Source organism: Chaetodon auriga, chromosome 17 (assembly GCF_051107435.1).
Source record: "Chaetodon auriga isolate fChaAug3 chromosome 17, fChaAug3.hap1, whole genome shotgun sequence".
In the NCBI taxonomy this organism is placed as follows: domain Eukaryota; kingdom Metazoa; phylum Chordata; class Actinopteri; order Chaetodontiformes; family Chaetodontidae; genus Chaetodon; species Chaetodon auriga.
The window spans coordinates 8,056,552-8,072,619 of record NC_135090.1 but is presented as its reverse complement, the minus strand read 5'-3'; the positions used below and the strand labels follow the sequence as shown (position 1 = coordinate 8,072,619).

The 16,068-nt window shown below is 45.0% G+C and overlaps 3 protein-coding genes across 4 annotated transcripts in view; all 3 read right to left on the bottom strand.

Moving 5' to 3' along the window:
- Positions 1 to 2,311: 2,311 nt before the first annotated feature.
- LOC143335599 (glutathione S-transferase A-like) lies at positions 2,312 to 5,249 on the bottom strand. The gene is made up of 6 exons (XM_076755144.1): positions 4,976 to 5,249; positions 4,028 to 4,093; positions 3,817 to 3,922; positions 3,333 to 3,451; positions 3,152 to 3,240; positions 2,312 to 3,034 (listed from the first exon to the last, which is right to left on the bottom strand). The coding sequence occupies exons 1-6, from the start codon at positions 5,141 to 5,143 to the stop codon at positions 2,902 to 2,904; spliced, it is 681 nt and encodes a 226-aa protein (XP_076611259.1). The 5' UTR covers positions 5,144 to 5,249; the 3' UTR covers positions 2,312 to 2,901.
- A 259-nt stretch (positions 5,250 to 5,508) lies between these two features.
- On the bottom strand, positions 5,509 to 6,836 carry LOC143335219 (glutathione S-transferase A-like). Its single transcript, XM_076754484.1, has 6 exons — positions 6,669 to 6,836; positions 6,360 to 6,425; positions 6,170 to 6,275; positions 5,934 to 6,052; positions 5,736 to 5,821; positions 5,509 to 5,641 (listed from the first exon to the last, which is right to left on the bottom strand). The coding sequence occupies exons 1-6, from the start codon at positions 6,834 to 6,836 to the stop codon at positions 5,509 to 5,511; spliced, it is 678 nt and encodes a 225-aa protein (XP_076610599.1).
- Positions 6,837 to 7,023: 187 nt separating this feature from the next.
- fhod3a (formin homology 2 domain containing 3a) overlaps positions 7,024 to 16,068 on the bottom strand; it is a 50,213-nt gene continuing 41,168 nt past the window's right edge. For both annotated transcript variants that reach the window (XM_076753987.1, XM_076753988.1), the window contains 12 exons: positions 15,203 to 15,505; positions 14,171 to 14,883; positions 13,505 to 13,645; positions 12,231 to 12,389; positions 11,951 to 12,133; positions 10,954 to 11,073; positions 10,446 to 10,607; positions 9,894 to 10,084; positions 9,549 to 9,753; positions 8,933 to 9,140; positions 8,646 to 8,810; positions 7,024 to 8,482 (listed from right to left, as the gene is read on the bottom strand). In XM_076753987.1, coding sequence (XP_076610102.1) covers positions 8,406 to 8,482; positions 8,646 to 8,810; positions 8,933 to 9,140; positions 9,549 to 9,753; positions 9,894 to 10,084; positions 10,446 to 10,607; positions 10,954 to 11,073; positions 11,951 to 12,133; positions 12,231 to 12,389; positions 13,505 to 13,645; positions 14,171 to 14,883; positions 15,203 to 15,505 — 2,627 coding nt within the window. In that variant the 3' untranslated portion in view covers positions 7,024 to 8,405. The remainder of the gene's footprint in view (positions 8,483 to 8,645; positions 8,811 to 8,932; positions 9,141 to 9,548; positions 9,754 to 9,893; positions 10,085 to 10,445; positions 10,608 to 10,953; positions 11,074 to 11,950; positions 12,134 to 12,230; positions 12,390 to 13,504; positions 13,646 to 14,170; positions 14,884 to 15,202; positions 15,506 to 16,068) is intronic.

The window sequence follows — 16,068 nt, the reverse complement described above, 5'->3', positions numbered from 1 at the left end:
AATTTGACTGAAATTAAACTGTTGAACAGTCACGGTGACTCAGCACTTTGCACTCACCCTTGCACACACGGAGGAGACCGGTTCTGGCACTGTTATTCAAATGAAACAATCAGACTGAATATACACACCACCTATCTCTCTCCATTTGGGAATGCCGTTTCAAGTGGCACTGAGCAGAAACCTTGAGCACCCTCTGTTGACATACAATTTACAGTTTCTTTGTGCCTCATTCTCCAAGTCAGTCTTTGCGCTCCAGACATTGTGCACTTGCGAACAGTTGCCAGTATGAGCACTGCAGTGGAGAGTTAACTGTGTGTGGAAATGAAGCAGATCCTGTCATGTATTTGATCCAGTTTATATTCACTGTCTCTGCTGTTTTTGTCTGCAGCAGCTTTCAAAAGATAACTTATTATAAAGAGAGTGAGCAGAAATCACATGAAAAATGTGCTTTTGCTGAAGACTGTTCCCTCCAGTCAAACATTCAACTTACCAGTTTCATTTTAGCTGTCTGGGAAGTTTGACAAAAAGACTGCAATCATTTATCCACATTTCATTTCAGCCATTCTGAGCATTCAGTCCAAATATAAGTGTGGTGTGTTTTTGAGTGAGTTTCACCAGTGATGTTCCTCCTCTTCATGTCATTTCATCTTCATTCCGAAAGAAATCTTTTTGTGTTCATCAGCAAGGCCATGTCCTTGTTGAGTGTGAGCACTGTATGTGTACTTATTCATTTTTTTTTTTTTTTTTTTTTATCAGTTTAATCTTGCTTGGCCAGTATGACATTTTCTGTTGGTGAAGCATACTGATACAATACAACTGGTTTTCCTACAAAATGTTGTTGACTGATAGGCCAGGCTCTGTTCTGCATGCATGAACTCAAGCTTTCCTTATGTTGTTTTGAGGACCGTGCATGCCCTGTCTGGACAGGGAGGCCATGCAAAACAGGACTGCTCCCCTTGGGGCACGAAAGAATGCAGTACGCAAAATTCATTCTGTAGTTTTCCTTTTTAATAGTGGATCCAAGTGTTGCCAGGATGAAGTACATACTGGTATGTCACAAGCCCTAGATAGTTACATGAGATCTTTCATGTTCAAGGCTGGTATTTCCAAAATAAAGTCACATTTTGAGCTATTTTCCCCACAGTTTGGCTTTTATTTTGAAATATCACACATGTGGTCTTGTAGGCTGATTGACAGCAGGTGATCATCAGCATTATAATTAATTCAGTGCCACTGTCTTGAAGAGCAGGACCTGTAGCTGCTTGTTGTTCCAGCAGACTGGTTCATTGATGCATGCAGTGAAGTCTGTCAGGGAGTGTGAGACCCTCTGCTGGTCCCGCCAGGAACTGTGTGGTATCCAGACACTGAACTTATAATAGCTAATTACACGACACTACTGTATTTAACCAGATATGTTTTCACACTTTTTACTGGAAGCAGTTTATTTCTTGTCAGTGAATTTTTAAGCTGCCACTGAGATGCATACAGTGCATTGCTCATGTTGCACAAGCAGCATGTTAGATAAGACAGCTCCATGAGACATATTTTATCTCTTTCAAATAAAATAACAGCAGTCCCTAAGATCATCAGCTGATGGAACTATACAAGATCCACATCATTCAACAGGCAGTACTGAAAAAGAGGGCCAAGACCAGGAAGTCACTTTGCACCTTCTTTGAGTGCCGCTCCACTCCCCTGCCTGTATGTGCAGGCTCTAAACCCAAGCTTTGGGGAATGTCAAATGTCTCTTTATATCAAACAAGTCTATTTTCTTTATCAAAGTGACACAAACCTACACTGAATAGAATTCAGCTCATGAAAGTTTAAAGGAAGCTGTGCATTCTACATTAAATACAATATCAAGTGTGCAGTCATGATTAAACAGGTTATTCTACTTACCTTTGTGCTGAGTAAAGGCGTTTTGGCACAGCCATTCAAAAGATAAAGTCACAGGGTCATGTCCTCAAACACACCGCCTACCTTTTTTATTGAGACTGATAGTGTGTGCAAGGCTTGACCTGAATAATGAGGTTTATGTAATCATGTATTCACCTCTTACCACCCATTCCCAAAAAGGTGGGGCGTGTGAAACAGATATGTGATAATCTGCTAATCATTTTTGACATTTGATTGTATAAAGGATATTACCGCATGGGCTCAGGAACACTTTGTAAAACCAACGTCAATAAACACGGTTCATGTGCAAATGACTGGATTCTGCTTTTAGCGACCTTTTTTTTTTTTTTTTTTTAAATCGCGCTTGTGTCTGACCTTCTAAGCACATAAACTCGACAACAGCAACTACAGGAAGTCCATGCTTGAGTAGATCTCAGACTTTATTTCCGCTTTCAGCAGTGGCATCTTGGGTTTATTTGGCTTATGCTCCAGTATGACTGCAGAGACAGCATATCGGGTTACAATGTCGTGGGTTATTTAGCACAAGAAATCGGTTGAAACCTGTTAATGTGAAATAAAGGACTTCATAGGAAGACAACATGCAGTCAAACCCGCTGTTATAGATATGCTTTGCATTAGTCCAGAGATTAATATATAACCAAGCCATGTATCTGAGCAACAATATCACAATGTGACACTTAGCCTTTTTACCTTAACATCGCACACTGCACAGTGTAACATAGCCGTGTTTACCGACTGATTTGTCACATCTTTGACAGGAACCTCTAAAGAAAGCACAACCAACAAAAAGAACCACATCTGTCATTCTAACAGGAGAAAACGTGGAGCATGCTGATCATCTCAGCACTTTCCTTTTCGGGGTCAGAAGAACACAGCAGCTGTGTCGTATTTGACAAACTGAGCTGAAACTACAAGCTAAAGCATTTCTGTAGATCCCAAACCAGACCATCACAGGCAGGTGTGACTGGAAAGCATGTGAGAATCTCAGATGTCTTTGAGTGTGTCTTGTCCCTGAAGGTTCTCCAGCCAGTGAGGAGGCCAGCTGGCTTTGATGCTGGGCCGATCCTTCAGCAGATTGTAGTACTCCCCCAGTTTAGGGTAATGCTCAGGAGACAATCTGCAGAACAAACAGTAGGAGACATCTGAAGTGTCACGTCAAGCCACACACCTACAGATCATCACTGTCTGTTAGTGCGATTTGCAGAAAAATGCAACGCAGAAAAATCCCACTTACCCAAATCTGAAAAGGGTAGCAACAGTTGGAAAAACGGTCACATCTGCCAGCGAGAAGGACGCACCTGCCAGGTGGGAGTTTGGGCCCAGCTTGAAAGACAGAGGTGAAAAACACACGTTTGAGCACATCCATGCATGCTGACATCGTTTATGTTTTTGTGTGTCCACGGTGAGTGCGCTACCTTCTGCAGGTAACCCTCCCAGAGCTTGAGCTCAGTGGTCAGAGCTTCCTTGTTCCTCTTCAGAGCCGAGTCGTGCCTCTCTGCTTCAGGGACGAACCACTCGTAGTAGATAACTGCATCTAAAAAAAAAGAAAAACACCACACACACATATTCAGCGCACAGTAGCTTCACTGTGTGTATGATCTTATTTCCTTGGCATAAACAGCGCATTTGTTGGGGACTATTTTTAGCTGTGGATTAATATGCATTTGTTGCAGTGAGTATTTTCAGCACCAGGATTGTGGTGAAGAAACACGCCGCTGTTAAATAATAATGGATAAATGATTTACTGATGACAGAGTGAAACAGTCAAAATCAATACTCCTGCTGCTGTTATTAAGCTGTCTATTCTTTACCTGTAGTGAAATATTTAAATAAGTGCAAATATTTGGTGTTTTGTTGCAGCTTGGAGGACTCTGCTGAAGGGATTTCATTGCGTCTTACTGAGTTTTTCGTAGAAGGGGAAACCCTCAAACATGCGCTGGTACATCAGCGCTTGCTCAGCCTGGCTGTCTGGGATCAGCTTGTTTCCCTGGGATTTAAACTGACTCTGCGGGGAGAAAAGTTCATAATGTTAAATTTAGTGTTAGCCTGTTAAATGACTTGTTGAGGGGTTGTTTTTTTGTTTTGTTTTGTTTTTTTTTTGCTCACTCACCTCCAGATAAAAACATGCTGCATAGGATTCATTCACAACGATGTCTCCGTGTTTGAAGGAGGGAAGCTTAAAAAGAAAACAGAATGTGAACAACAGAGAGCTGAAGGGTTAAGTGCTGTCGGGGTTACCATCATGTCTCCATGCTAACGCTACCGGGAGCTAATGAAGACACCCTGCTGAGCTGAGTCCGCAGGGACTCATGGGAATAAACTGGGTCACTTGCAGCGTGTTTTAACACAATATGGCGCTTAGCTAGCTCAACTTTGTTAGGAATTACAGTGTCTTCCAAGCCAATGTGACACATATTTACAGCAAATTTAGGATAGTTCACTCGAGCTCTTTCAGCATATCACTTAGCCCTGTATCACTGCACAGAAGTTGGTAGACTCATATGAGCCAAACGGCCTTCAAAATTAACTCAATTTACCATTAACTTCTTTAGCGTTAAAACACAACGCCGCACTAATACCGAATAAAGACATTATGGCACAAAAAGGCTTGGGAAAACTTCGGCATGCTAACAACCCGCCTACTGTAGAAACCCTCGTCACTATCATTGCCGCCCTCTGTTGTGCGTTTCAGTGAAGTAACGCGAGTGATTTTCCTCCAAGAAAGCGCTGCTTGGTGAACTTGATATAAGCCGTATTAAATTGTACATCCATGCGATTCGTCTACAGCCTTCAGTCGTTTTTCAGCAAGCATGCACTCTTGTCGGGAAGCTGGAAAGCGACATCGATGCAAGTTTTGAATCGTCTGACGTTGCCTCACAAAGCAGCGCGTCTACATCTTATATCAAAGATGGTGGGAGTGTCGGCTGCGTCCGCGAGTAATACAAACTGTTGCAGCTGTTGTGCGTATATCGCAATGACATTTAGGAGAAGGGAAATATGAAGGGTAGTAATTTAACGTTACGTGACTATTTTACAGGTTACGGTGCATTAAAGTTACCTGTCCTCTGGGGTTTATATCTAACACTTCTTGGGACTTGTGCTCCATTTTCTCAAAGGAGAGCAGTTTCTGATTGTAGTCCTTCAGGTTCTTCTCCTCCAGAGCGATCATGACCCTCCAGCAGGGAGGAGAGCCGGAGCCCCACAGCAGAGTCATGTCCTTGGCCATGGTTTTAGATTCAACAACTGGATCCTGACGCCTGAGCCTTCAAATGGACACCGCCGCCGAAATGATAGAGTAACTCTGCTCATGCGTTTGTTGTTACTCTCTGCGTTGATCATGGAGATCGCATGCTATAACAAAGGCGCATATTGCCACCTACTGGCGAGACGGAGGTAATACAATCTATGGTGTTTTCCCTTTATACCTCAAACTCCACCTTATGTTAAAAATGTGTCAAAGATTTGGTCGTTTAAAAATCAAATACACGGTTTGCTTCTAAAAATTATATATATAAATATATATTTTTTAATCAATGTTCCCATTAAACAAGCTTACAGACACACAGTAACATGGCGAAGGCAATGTTTGTTTCAGAGATCCTTCAGGATCTCATCGCCCTGTGGGCTGGCCAGCCAGTGTGGGGGCCAGCTGGCTTTAATGCTGGGTCTGTTCTTCAACAGGCTGTAATATTTGGCCAGTTTGGGGTAACGTCCAACAGACAGCCTAAAGAGAAGAAACCAGACTATGATGTGAGTGGAAAAACAACAACAGCAGTCTGGGCTCATTCTTCCAGCAAGTACGGAACTTTGTCACATACCCAAAACGAAAAGCATAAGCGATGTTTGGAAAGACGATCACGTCAGCCAAGGAGAAGGCCCCCGCCAGGTATGAGCCTGCAGCCACCTTGATGCAGAAATCAAGTGAAAGACACTGTCAGCATTTTGTGCATACATGTCCGTCTATATGTGTGTGTGTGTGTGTGTGTGTGTGTGTGTGTGTGCTGTTAGTACACTACCTCCTGCAGGTAACCCTCCCAGAGTTTGAGCTCGGTGGTCAGATCTTCCCTCTTTCTCTTCACAGCAGAATCATGTCTCTCCTCTTCAGGGACAAACCACTCATGGTAGATGATTGAATCTGACACAGATCATCCATCATGAGTATCACTACAGCGTGTGACCGTGTTCAATGCTTCTCACCATTTTTCTCTCTTCGCTCTGTGTTTGTATTCCTGCGAGGGTGTGTTCATCTTACTGAGTTTTTCGTAGAAGGTGAGACCCTCCATCATGCGCTGGTACATCAGTGCTTGTTCCGCGGGGCTGTCAGGAATCAGCCTGATGCCCTGGGACTTGAACTGATTCTGTCACAGAGTAATAGAACATTTTATTTAGTTCCGTGCGATGATGAGGAGAAGCAGGGTGTAGTTTCAGCTTGTGCACTTTACCTCCAGGTACAAACATACTGCACAGGACTCATTCAGTATGTTGTCTCCATGTTTGAAGGCAGGGAGCTAGAGGAATTACAGCACAGTTACATTATTTCTCTCTTGGTAAGTGTCCAGTGCGTTTTGTTTTGTGCTGCAGAGACAGTAAACCTTTATAATAACATTAATATTACACTGGCTATAGGAAGTTCACCCTCTATGCAGAGCCACCCCAGTTGATACTGTCTTACTGTAACAGCTAACGAGACTAGACTTAAATATTTACAATATGAATACGCTTGTTATTCCTGTACTGCACGCTGCACCCACCTGTCCTCTCGGATTGATTTCCAACACTTCCTGGGATTTGTGCTCCTCTTTCTCAAAAGACAGCAGCTTGTGCTTGTAGCCCTGCAGCTTCTTTTCCTCCAGGGTGATCATAACCCGCCAGCAGGGAGGGGATCCAGCCCCCCACAGCAAACTCATTGACTTGGCCATGGACACAGTCAACTACAAAAAAAAATGAAAAGACGGAACGATGAACTGCACGAGTAAAGTGAGCAGCGATTGTAAAGTTTATGGCACTTCATTAATCCAAAGGTTGCTCAGTAGAGGCCAGCCCTCGTGTTCTCAGGTGCATTCAAGGTCTCGCAAGGGAAAGCAGTAAAGAAGAAAGACTTGCAGATCTGTTTTATTCACTCAAGGTTTTTATTGCAGAATGTGTATACACAGCATTTCAAGTGAAAGTGTAACCATTGTTTAATGTTCAGCCCACAACAAGGTGTCTCTGCAGTGATATTTCCCTTGTTTTGTTGTACTGTGAGAAGAGCAAACGGTTCAGCTGGGACATTATCCAAGACCTGTTCAAGGTCATACACCACAAAGCAAATGTCCAAATCCTGCTCCCCTCTGTCAGCACAGAGCAAACATATTTCAGCTATGAGCACATCTTTCATTTCTATCATCTTTTATTACAATTCACAGAATAGCCTCTTTGTGTCCTTTCTCTCAGACTATAATACAGGTTTCTACAGAAATTACAAAAATAATACATCACATGAACCGCACTAAACATGCATACTGTAGTACTACAGTATTTAGTACCTGGCAGTTGAAAAGGGCATTTACACATTTTATGCAGTATTCTCTGCATGTCCTTCAAAATAGATTATTAAAATTAAAAAAAAAAAAGTCTTTATCCTTTTGTCTTTTTACACTTTACAAACAGTTCCTCTGAGATTAAAAACCTCATTTTTTTCTGTGTTTACTGTGTAGCTCATTCACGAGAAACTTTTAATGTCGAGTAAGGTGCAAGATGTCCGAGCTTTGCAAATAAATACTGAGAACAATTCTGCCAAAATGAAAAAAAAAAAAAGTTAATTGTAATCAACACTCGATATACCTACGCCTTTGAATGTGACATTTGTGAGTCGTTGGAGAAGCAGGAGGTGCATGAAACCGGAGAGAGACGGCGTGAAGGTACAGTGTTGTCCCTCTTAAATGAAAGGCACACATCAGATTGAAAACCTTTCACATTCCTACTCAACACAACTACACTCGTCACTTGTCAAACGTGCAGCTACTGATCTCTTGGGATTCTTTGAAACTGGATAAGAGAACAAATTCAATTTCCTCTTCAGCCTGTTCATCTTTACTGAAATTCACAGCTTAAATAAATGAAAAAAAAAAAAAAAAAGGCGAAGTCACAGCCGCAGAAACTCTCAAGCAAAAGTTATCCCTTTGGACTAATGCAGCATTTCAAATATACGTTTAGATAAATTAAAAAAAAAAAGTTTCAATTCAGTGTGGAGGCAGCGTCCTTATTCGACGCGTTCTCTTTCTTAACTCCCACTTTTTCCTCGTGCCGCATTAAAAACACTCGCGGCTGCGGCTTCATCACTCAGAAACATCAGGCAAAAAATTAGCAGCTGGCAAAAACCTAAAGGGGTTTGTGACGGGTGGAATACAGCTCTGTGAAGTGTGGCAAAGGCAGGCGGTGGACAGAGATGTCGCTTCGATGATTGTAGCTGTGTTTCCTCGGCGATGAGGGAGGATGGATGATCACATTTATGTATCCGGAGAATCGGTTAGTCCTAAAGCGAGAGCTTCCTCTGGGGTGAGGCCGTTCTTCAGAGTCCGCCTCACTGCGACAAGAGAAGAGCGTCAGTGAACTGTTCCTGCTGTTAGTATGCAAGAAATCAACAGAAATGTCCACATGCTAACAGCTTTGAATATGCTTTACAACATAAGCACAACCAGCCCAGAATTGATATGGGTGTGATATGGATTTAAGCATTCAAGCCGTACAGGACTTGCGGTTGGCCCTGGACCTCCTCCTCTCTCGGGGCTGGGCTCTGGGTCCTGGACCTTGAGTGGCCGACCTCACTATACGCTCCATGATCTCGTCTGCAGCGTCGTCTCCACAGATCTGAGTGTCCTCCACGGGTGGCGTCCATGCCTGCATGCTGCGACCTGAACAAATGAATGACAGAGGCTTATGTGTGAACACAGAAAGCCTTTAAAGTGCTGCGACTCTCTCGTTTTACTGTTAGCTTCTCTGTGTGCCCCCGTAAGAAACTTCCTGTCCCCCTCACCTCCCCGTCCAGGCCGGGATCTTGTCCGTGTCCGAAGCCCAGGTACTCCGCTGGCCTCCTTGTCCCCACCGCTGAGGCTGGTTCTCAACACAGCCTTCATGTGCTCGTGCTCTGCAGCGTCCTCAGAGTGGCCCAGACCCTGAGGCTGCTCGCTCTCCTGGCTGCCACTGGGGGCGCTGCTGTTGCTGCTGGAGCCATACCGACCACACTGAAGGACAGAAGAGAATGAAGGCCACTAAGACTCTATCAGCTTGAAAACTAAACTGAACTTTGAGTCAAACATGCTGATGCATCAAGGTAAACATCAAACCTGTAAGTATCACAATGCCTAATCTACTTCATCGACTGATCCATGCAGGTGTTAAAATCAGTAAATTCAGAGAAGGGAAACTTTGAGGTTAAGAGGCCCAGTCAGGGTTAACCGTTTCATGCACGCACGCACGCACGCGCACACACACACACACAGACAGGCAGCACACATGTTGATACCTCACTCTCCTCTTCATCATCAGACTACAGAGGAAAGACAGAGTGAACGTCAAAGACTAACTCAAAGAAAGCAGAGCTGACAGTCTGAGCGTGTTTGTGTCAGAGATGCTGTGTGTGAGGTGCTCACAGGAGCGTTCACGTCCATGATCATCTTCCCACGGGTTTTGTTGCGTTCGCGGTGGTCAGCTCGTTTCTGTTTCTGCTGCAGCACGCGGTCTCGCGTGGTTCGGTACTCCAGCGCAAACTCGCTGAGGATTTTACTGAACCTGTGGACGCTGATCTCTCTCACGCTGTAGGCCGGATGACCGAGGAACAGCAGGAACGAGTGGAACCTGCGAGAAGAATGACAACATCCAATTTTCCTGAAATCTCCTCGTGGGAAAATATTTTCTCCAGGTGCCATTTTGTAATTGTCACAGCTAAAATACGGAGACAGTGTTTCTGCTATGAGACGGTTGTGAGGTGGAGCTACCTGTTGATGATCCTGCGGTGAACAATCTTGAGGATGATAATCCTCTCAGCACAGTCTTTGAGGAAGTCAGACATCTTCTGCTTCAGCTGGGGCTTCATCTCATGCTTGGCAATCACCTTCAGGTGGTCCCATGAGGCTTTGCAGCGCCGCTCCATCTGACACAGATTCTCCTGCAGCTGGTCGAAATCCACCTGACGGAAGTGATGTTGGAGGGAAGGTACTTTAGAAATCCAGTATCCAAAACAAAATGTAGGAAGTCAACTGCATTGCACCCCGCTTTTTAAAGTGTTAAGTATCATTCAGCTACAATGTAAAACATCACAGAGGAATTAATCTCAGAAGTTATAATCATGGTTAAAGTTAAAGTCAGTTTAACATTATAAGACCTCCTGAGCCGACTCTGAATAAATTATCCAAGTTGAGGTCAGTTAATGTAACTCACGTTTTTAAAGCAGCAGAGGAACTTGTGTTTTTAAGTTGAACCACACTCAAAATAGCAGGGACGTTAGACAGTGTGTACACGAGCCTCCCATCAGAGAGTGCAGGGCATACCTTTGCAGATCGTGTGATGGCTCCGATCTCGGAGTACAGGTCGGTGCTCTGAGGGAAGTTCTCCACCACCACAGAGCAGGCGTGATGCAGCAGAGACTGCTTGTGAACCGTGTCCTTCACCTCTGGAACCTTCTCCAAATACGTCATCTCGAAGCCTTTAGCCTGGACACGTGGACATGCAGGTTACTTACAGAGAAATCATTTTTGTTCCTTTTCCGTTTCCCTTTCATTGAAAATCCACTTAAGGTTCTTTATGAAATTAACATAAAAAAAAACAAAGAAATGATGACTTGGCGACGAGTATGTCTGGAGTAGAACTACAAACTGCATCTGTTCTCATCATATTATAGTAGCTAATATGTGCTAAAATTTTTAATCTATAAATTACAGGCTTAGAAAGTCCACACTGCATTAAAATCACTGACTGTCTCTATAATTACTTCCTACAAAGGAAGCTCGTCATTATGTCCCAGCATGATGACATGAACCTGCAGGGGTCATGACTCACGTTGGTGCCGTTGAGGAAGTTTCCGATAGAGAGCAGCGTGGAGAGGATGTAGCGTAGCGTTTTGTTCTTCTCCAGCTGTTCCATACCCTCCTTCAGATCTTGCAGCGGCTCTGCTACTTCCTGTGAGGAGGAAAACGCGCACATGCACATTAGTTGAGTCAATTAAGACGCTCAAAAACATGTGTTTCATTAGTCTGCAGTTATATAAGTGATGAACAGGTGCACCCCCTCTCCCACCACAAATCATCTGCGCCTGAGGTCATGAGAGGTTGTTTAAAGGTCGCTGCCTCGGTCAGCCTCCGCTATCAAACGTGCTTCTGATTACACCCAGCTCTTGTTTTTGCGTGGCGGGTTTCTCTCGTGTGCATGTGTTTGTGTGCCCGCGCAGTATGCTGCCCTCCATTAAGGCTCCCACTTCCAAACCGCCCCACAGAGTCGAGTCGGAAACGGCGCTCTGCCGAACGTGTGGTCAGGAATTGTGCCTTTCATGGAGAGATTAAAGATCCTGCGGAAAAGCTGTAAAATTTACAGGACAGGGAGGGAGGGGCAGCGCGTCTTTCATTCTCGGGGCTTCGACTTTGAACTTCTCCTCCTGGATGCATTCTTTGCTGGAGTAAAATATGGCGTGCCAGAAGAAGACAAGGTGCTGCTAATAAGCGTGCATATTTTGTTATGATGTTATGATGTAACTATGTTGATGTTTTGCGGATGTTGTTTGTACTAAAAGGGATGTTGATACTTACTGACACGGGCATAAGACACACACAAATGCACACATGCTGTGCACACTTACTCAAACCTTTACGGTGTGGAGTTCATTTGGCTTCGTATGCGTATGTCTGTTTCTGCTTTAATAAAACCACATTCACTGCCTCAGTATGATTTTAAATGTGCATTTGATAATGATTTTGGTTTGGCCTTCCCTCCTCTACATTCTCAGGGAAAGTTTCTTTTTTTGAACTGTTATAGTTTTATGCAATCTGAAGTTCATGCAGACCTTCTCTGTTGCCTCGTAGTCCATCTTGAAGGCCCAGAGCTGGAGTCTGGCGGAGAGCTCGCTGATGGAGGACAGAGTGAGGAGGAACTGCTCTGCTGAGCCCAGCGGGATGTCAGGGTTGGCCAGCTGGGCCTCCTGGATCTTCTGCTTCTCCTCCTCTGTGGGGATCATGGTCAGGATTTTCTGAAGAGGGATAAGAGAGGACCACAGCATATGCGTGACAAGCGTCGCCCTCATTCATCACTTTCTTCCTTTTTTTGCCATCATCTGTATCTCTCACCTCTATGCCTTCCTTGTTGAGCGCGTACTCATCAAAGTTAAGGATGGCCGTCTTGATAGTGCGAGGAGGAGGCAGCACCGTCAGACCGATGTTGATGGCATTGCTCCTCTTGGAATCCAAAACGATGATCTCCTGACGCTTGCCGTCTGCTGCTGTTTTCTGGGACACAGAAACAGAGAGAGGTCAATGCTAAGTCTCCCTCTTTCTCTCGCTCTCTGTCTCTTTTCCCTGTGTGGTCTGCTTTATGGGCTTGTAAGGATTAGAGGGATCATCACTCAGGTTACAGTGACTGCAGCTGTGGGAGCTATATGGTTGGCAGCAGCAGGAAATACCATTTCAGGTTAAGTCTGCACAGTGTGTTTATATGGATGTTTGCACGTCTGCAGACATGCTGTCACTGCATGTGAACACATGACCTCACCAGCACTTGAGGCCATTACGAGCTATTAATGGAAGGAAGTTGTAATATGTATCCACATAAAATTGTAACAGAGTAAGTGCTAAGACTAGTTACTGCCATTAAGAAGTTCTACACTCATCAAATGGAGCCTGAAAGACTACAGGACAACTCTGCTGTTATGATTTGTAGCAAAGTGTAGATGTAAACCTATGTGACATTGGTTTGAACCCAGAGAAGGGACCAAAGCAGCAACAACAAAGCAATATCAGGAAAGTTTGCTCTGACCTCTGATGGCTTCAGTATTCTGGTGGTCCTCTTTATCTTGGATTCTCTCATTAACTGGCAGCTTTGCTTGAGCTGTTTCAATACTATAGCTGCAGACCACCACCATACTGTCCCATCAGGTGTAGAGCAGAAGCCGGGCCGAGGTGAATGACGAACTGGTTCGGCTCTAACAGAAGCTGTGCTTTTGAAGCGCTGGCTCAGGAGCTCAAAGTGTGAGAGGCCCCATCTTAGCAGACCGTGCTTTTCTTATTTAGAGGCTTTGAGAAATACGAAGGACTCAAAACTGCCCCGTTTGATCAGGATCAGAACACAAGTGACCTCGCTTAACCCTTAAAACATTGACTTTCAAGTGCTGGAGATAATGGAGGTCAAACCCATAGGCTGCGTGGCTGGCAAAGGCAAGGTGAAGCACAGAAAACGTCACAAGGACAAAACAGAACGTACACAACTGTCAGAACAATATAACAGCACTTGGATTCCATTGGGACAGTTGGGTTAATCAAGGCACTCACTCAGTTATCATATAGCGCCACTATAAACCCAAACATGCCATACCGCTCTGTACCTTGTTCAGGCATGGGTTGTTTACCTTTGTCACTGGTATTTCCTTTGATTTCGACTCAAACAGGTGTTCCAGTTTGGCTGTGTCCAACTTCACTGGTTCCAGTTTGGACCACAGTGAGTCTCCACTCCGCTTGTAGTGCATGTACTGAGAGTCTGTGGGATGCACCTGATCACAAACAAAACAAATATGGACTGCATTAAGCAGAGACATGTGTTAGACTCCCATTTCCTACAATAAAAGAGGTAAATGAAAGACTCTGAACACAAAGAACTGGGTAATAGCAGCAACAGGAACATTGTGGGCACAGTGGGTCAGTCTGTTTCTGATGACTCCTTAATAGTTACTGACTAATGAAAATGGTCATATGACCCCTCTTTGTTTTGATCTGCAGGACCTCCTGCCCAACCAAAAAGGTAGGACAAATATTTCTGACAAACCAAAAACAGGCTTAATTCCTCTACACACTGACAGGAAGTGATAGCCTGTCTGCTTGGACTGCCACGGTCTCATGGTTGATATAGTAAGGTTAGTTACTGTAAGTAAGAAAAATGCAAATTATGGCTAATCCAAGTTGTGTGATACTCTATCTACTGAATAAAAACATTCAGATTCAGAGATTTATTCAGAGATTTGACTGTTTCTTTAGTCCAAAAAGCCTTAGCTCTACCCAACTGATACTACTGTACTTACCTCGCTCCAGAAGAGCCGGATTGTCTTCTTCTTCTTGTTGAAGAGAGGCGGCTCGGGGGGAGGAGGCACTGGAATTGAAGCATTAAGAAAAGGGGGAGGAGGAGGCCTCATAATCCCAATCAAGGGAGGGGGTGGGGGGCAGCTGCCTAGCATGGGAGGGGGTGGAGGCAAGCGGGGAATGAAGGGTGGAGGAGGCGGTGGAGGCGGGAGGTCCCCGCATCCCCCCATCAAAACAGCATCCAGAATGTCCTTGTCATCGTCGTCCGTCAGGTCGGTGAAGTTGATGTCCCCGATGCGCAGCTCTCGAGGGCTGGCCAGGAGCTGGTCCCAGATCGTGTCCGATTCCTTTTTGGGTGGGGGAGGAGGAGGCTCGTTGGCCGGGCAGTCCAGGTGAGGGTGGGGCGAAACAAGGTCCTTGATCAGGTCTCCGAACCGCTCCGCGAATGGTCGGATGGTCCCGCGGTGGTCTGAATTATCAGCATTGTTGTGGCTCTTCTGGTCTTCTCCCAGTTGCGTGTCCGTGTCCTCCTGGGTTTCTTTGTCCTCTCCCTCTTCTTTTTCTTGCTCTTTCTCTTTCTCTTTCTCTGCATCCTCTTCTTCCTCCTCCTCATCACTGGGCTTCTTGTTCTGGGAGTACAGCATGTCCAGCATGAAGAGCTTGCTGTTGAGGAGTTTGCTGCACTGTTCGTTCACCTCCTCCTCCTCCTTAAAGCCTGAGAGGAGGTTGGAGAGGGGAGAGAGGGTTATAAGAAAGAGTGCACTCCATTTTGATAAAACTTTTTCTTTTATGATTCAACATACAGTGCCTCAACTCTAAAGCTGTATCATGCCTCTCCAGGCTGCATGCAGGCGAATGCACCCATGTCAGTTACTGTGACGCCCACTAATTAAAACACTGCTCAGTAGCTCCAATAGTGCTCAAATGTTCCACAGCAGAATACAGCCGACGACTGTCACGAAATCAAATTAATGACTTAAAGCTAGACTCCAAAATGCCACTTGAATGTTTGTTCACAATACAAACCGACCCACCATTCTCATTGCTCCCCTTCTCCTCCCTCTCCAGAGTGCTGCTGGCGGAGGAGATGCTGGAGGCCGAGCAGTTGTCCTTCTCATTCACTTCCTCATTCTGTCGTTCCTTGTCGCTCAGGATGCCGCTGTCTTCCTCCGCCTCCTCTTTCTCCTTCTCCGGTTCCTGCCCACACTCCTCGCCTTCCTCCTCCTTTTCTGCCGCTGCTTCCTCCTGTACTTCCTCCTCTTTCTGTTCTTCCTCCTCTTCAGCAGCGGCCTCTTTGTCCTCTGTTTCTACACTGGCACTGGAGTCATCGGCCTCTCCTGTCACAAAAAAATCGGTGTTACTTTCCGTAAAATGCAGATTGACGATGTCATGCTTTGATCGTTCACACACACTCGTACTGTAAGATGTGTGACTTATCTGCACTGAAATACTGTTTGAAACATGAGACACGGCTGTCTTTGATTTTAAAGGCGTCTCTGTTTAGGTCGCCCATGGGACACCCGTGTATCAACACACACTCACACACACTTACAAGAAAAACAAAAACACGCACCCATACACTAATGTAAACAATATGGCAGGTACAGAAAGCCGGGTTGTTGAAGGACCAGGATATGAACAGGAAATGAAGAATTAAGTTCCTGTTTGCGTCACAAACACACTCATGTACACGGTACAAACACGTAACCCAACAGTACAGTCCATGCAGTGAGACGGGCGAGGTTAGAAAAACATGACGCTGTGAGGCCTCATACACTCGCCTGTTTGAGCTGCGGCGGCTCAGCTCATGGCTGCGCATTCACTCAGCTCCAAAACAAGGCTGTTTTCTTACACAAGATCACACTTTCAAAAAGGTCTTTCAAAAACCGGTTTGACCCTT

Coding starts and splice junctions, on each gene's coding strand:
- LOC143335599 (XM_076755144.1), bottom strand. CDS start 5,143: ATGGCCAAGGACATGACTCTGCTGTGGGGCTCCGGCTCTCCTCCCTGC. Junction 3,452..3,816: donor CCCCTTCTACGAAAAACTCA/GTAAGACGCAAT, acceptor CTTTTTTTTTAG/ATGCAGTTATCTACTACGAG. Junction 3,035..3,151: donor GCTACCCTTTTCAGATTTGG/GTAAGTGGGATT, acceptor TTTGTTCTGCAG/ATTGTCTCCTGAGCATTACC.
- LOC143335219 (XM_076754484.1), bottom strand. CDS start 6,836: ATGGCCAAGTCAATGAGTTTGCTGTGGGGGGCTGGATCCCCTCCCTGC. Junction 6,276..6,359: donor CAGTATGTTTGTACCTGGAG/GTAAAGTGCACA, acceptor ACTCTGTGACAG/AATCAGTTCAAGTCCCAGGG. Junction 6,053..6,169: donor CACCTTCTACGAAAAACTCA/GTAAGATGAACA, acceptor GATCTGTGTCAG/ATTCAATCATCTACCATGAG.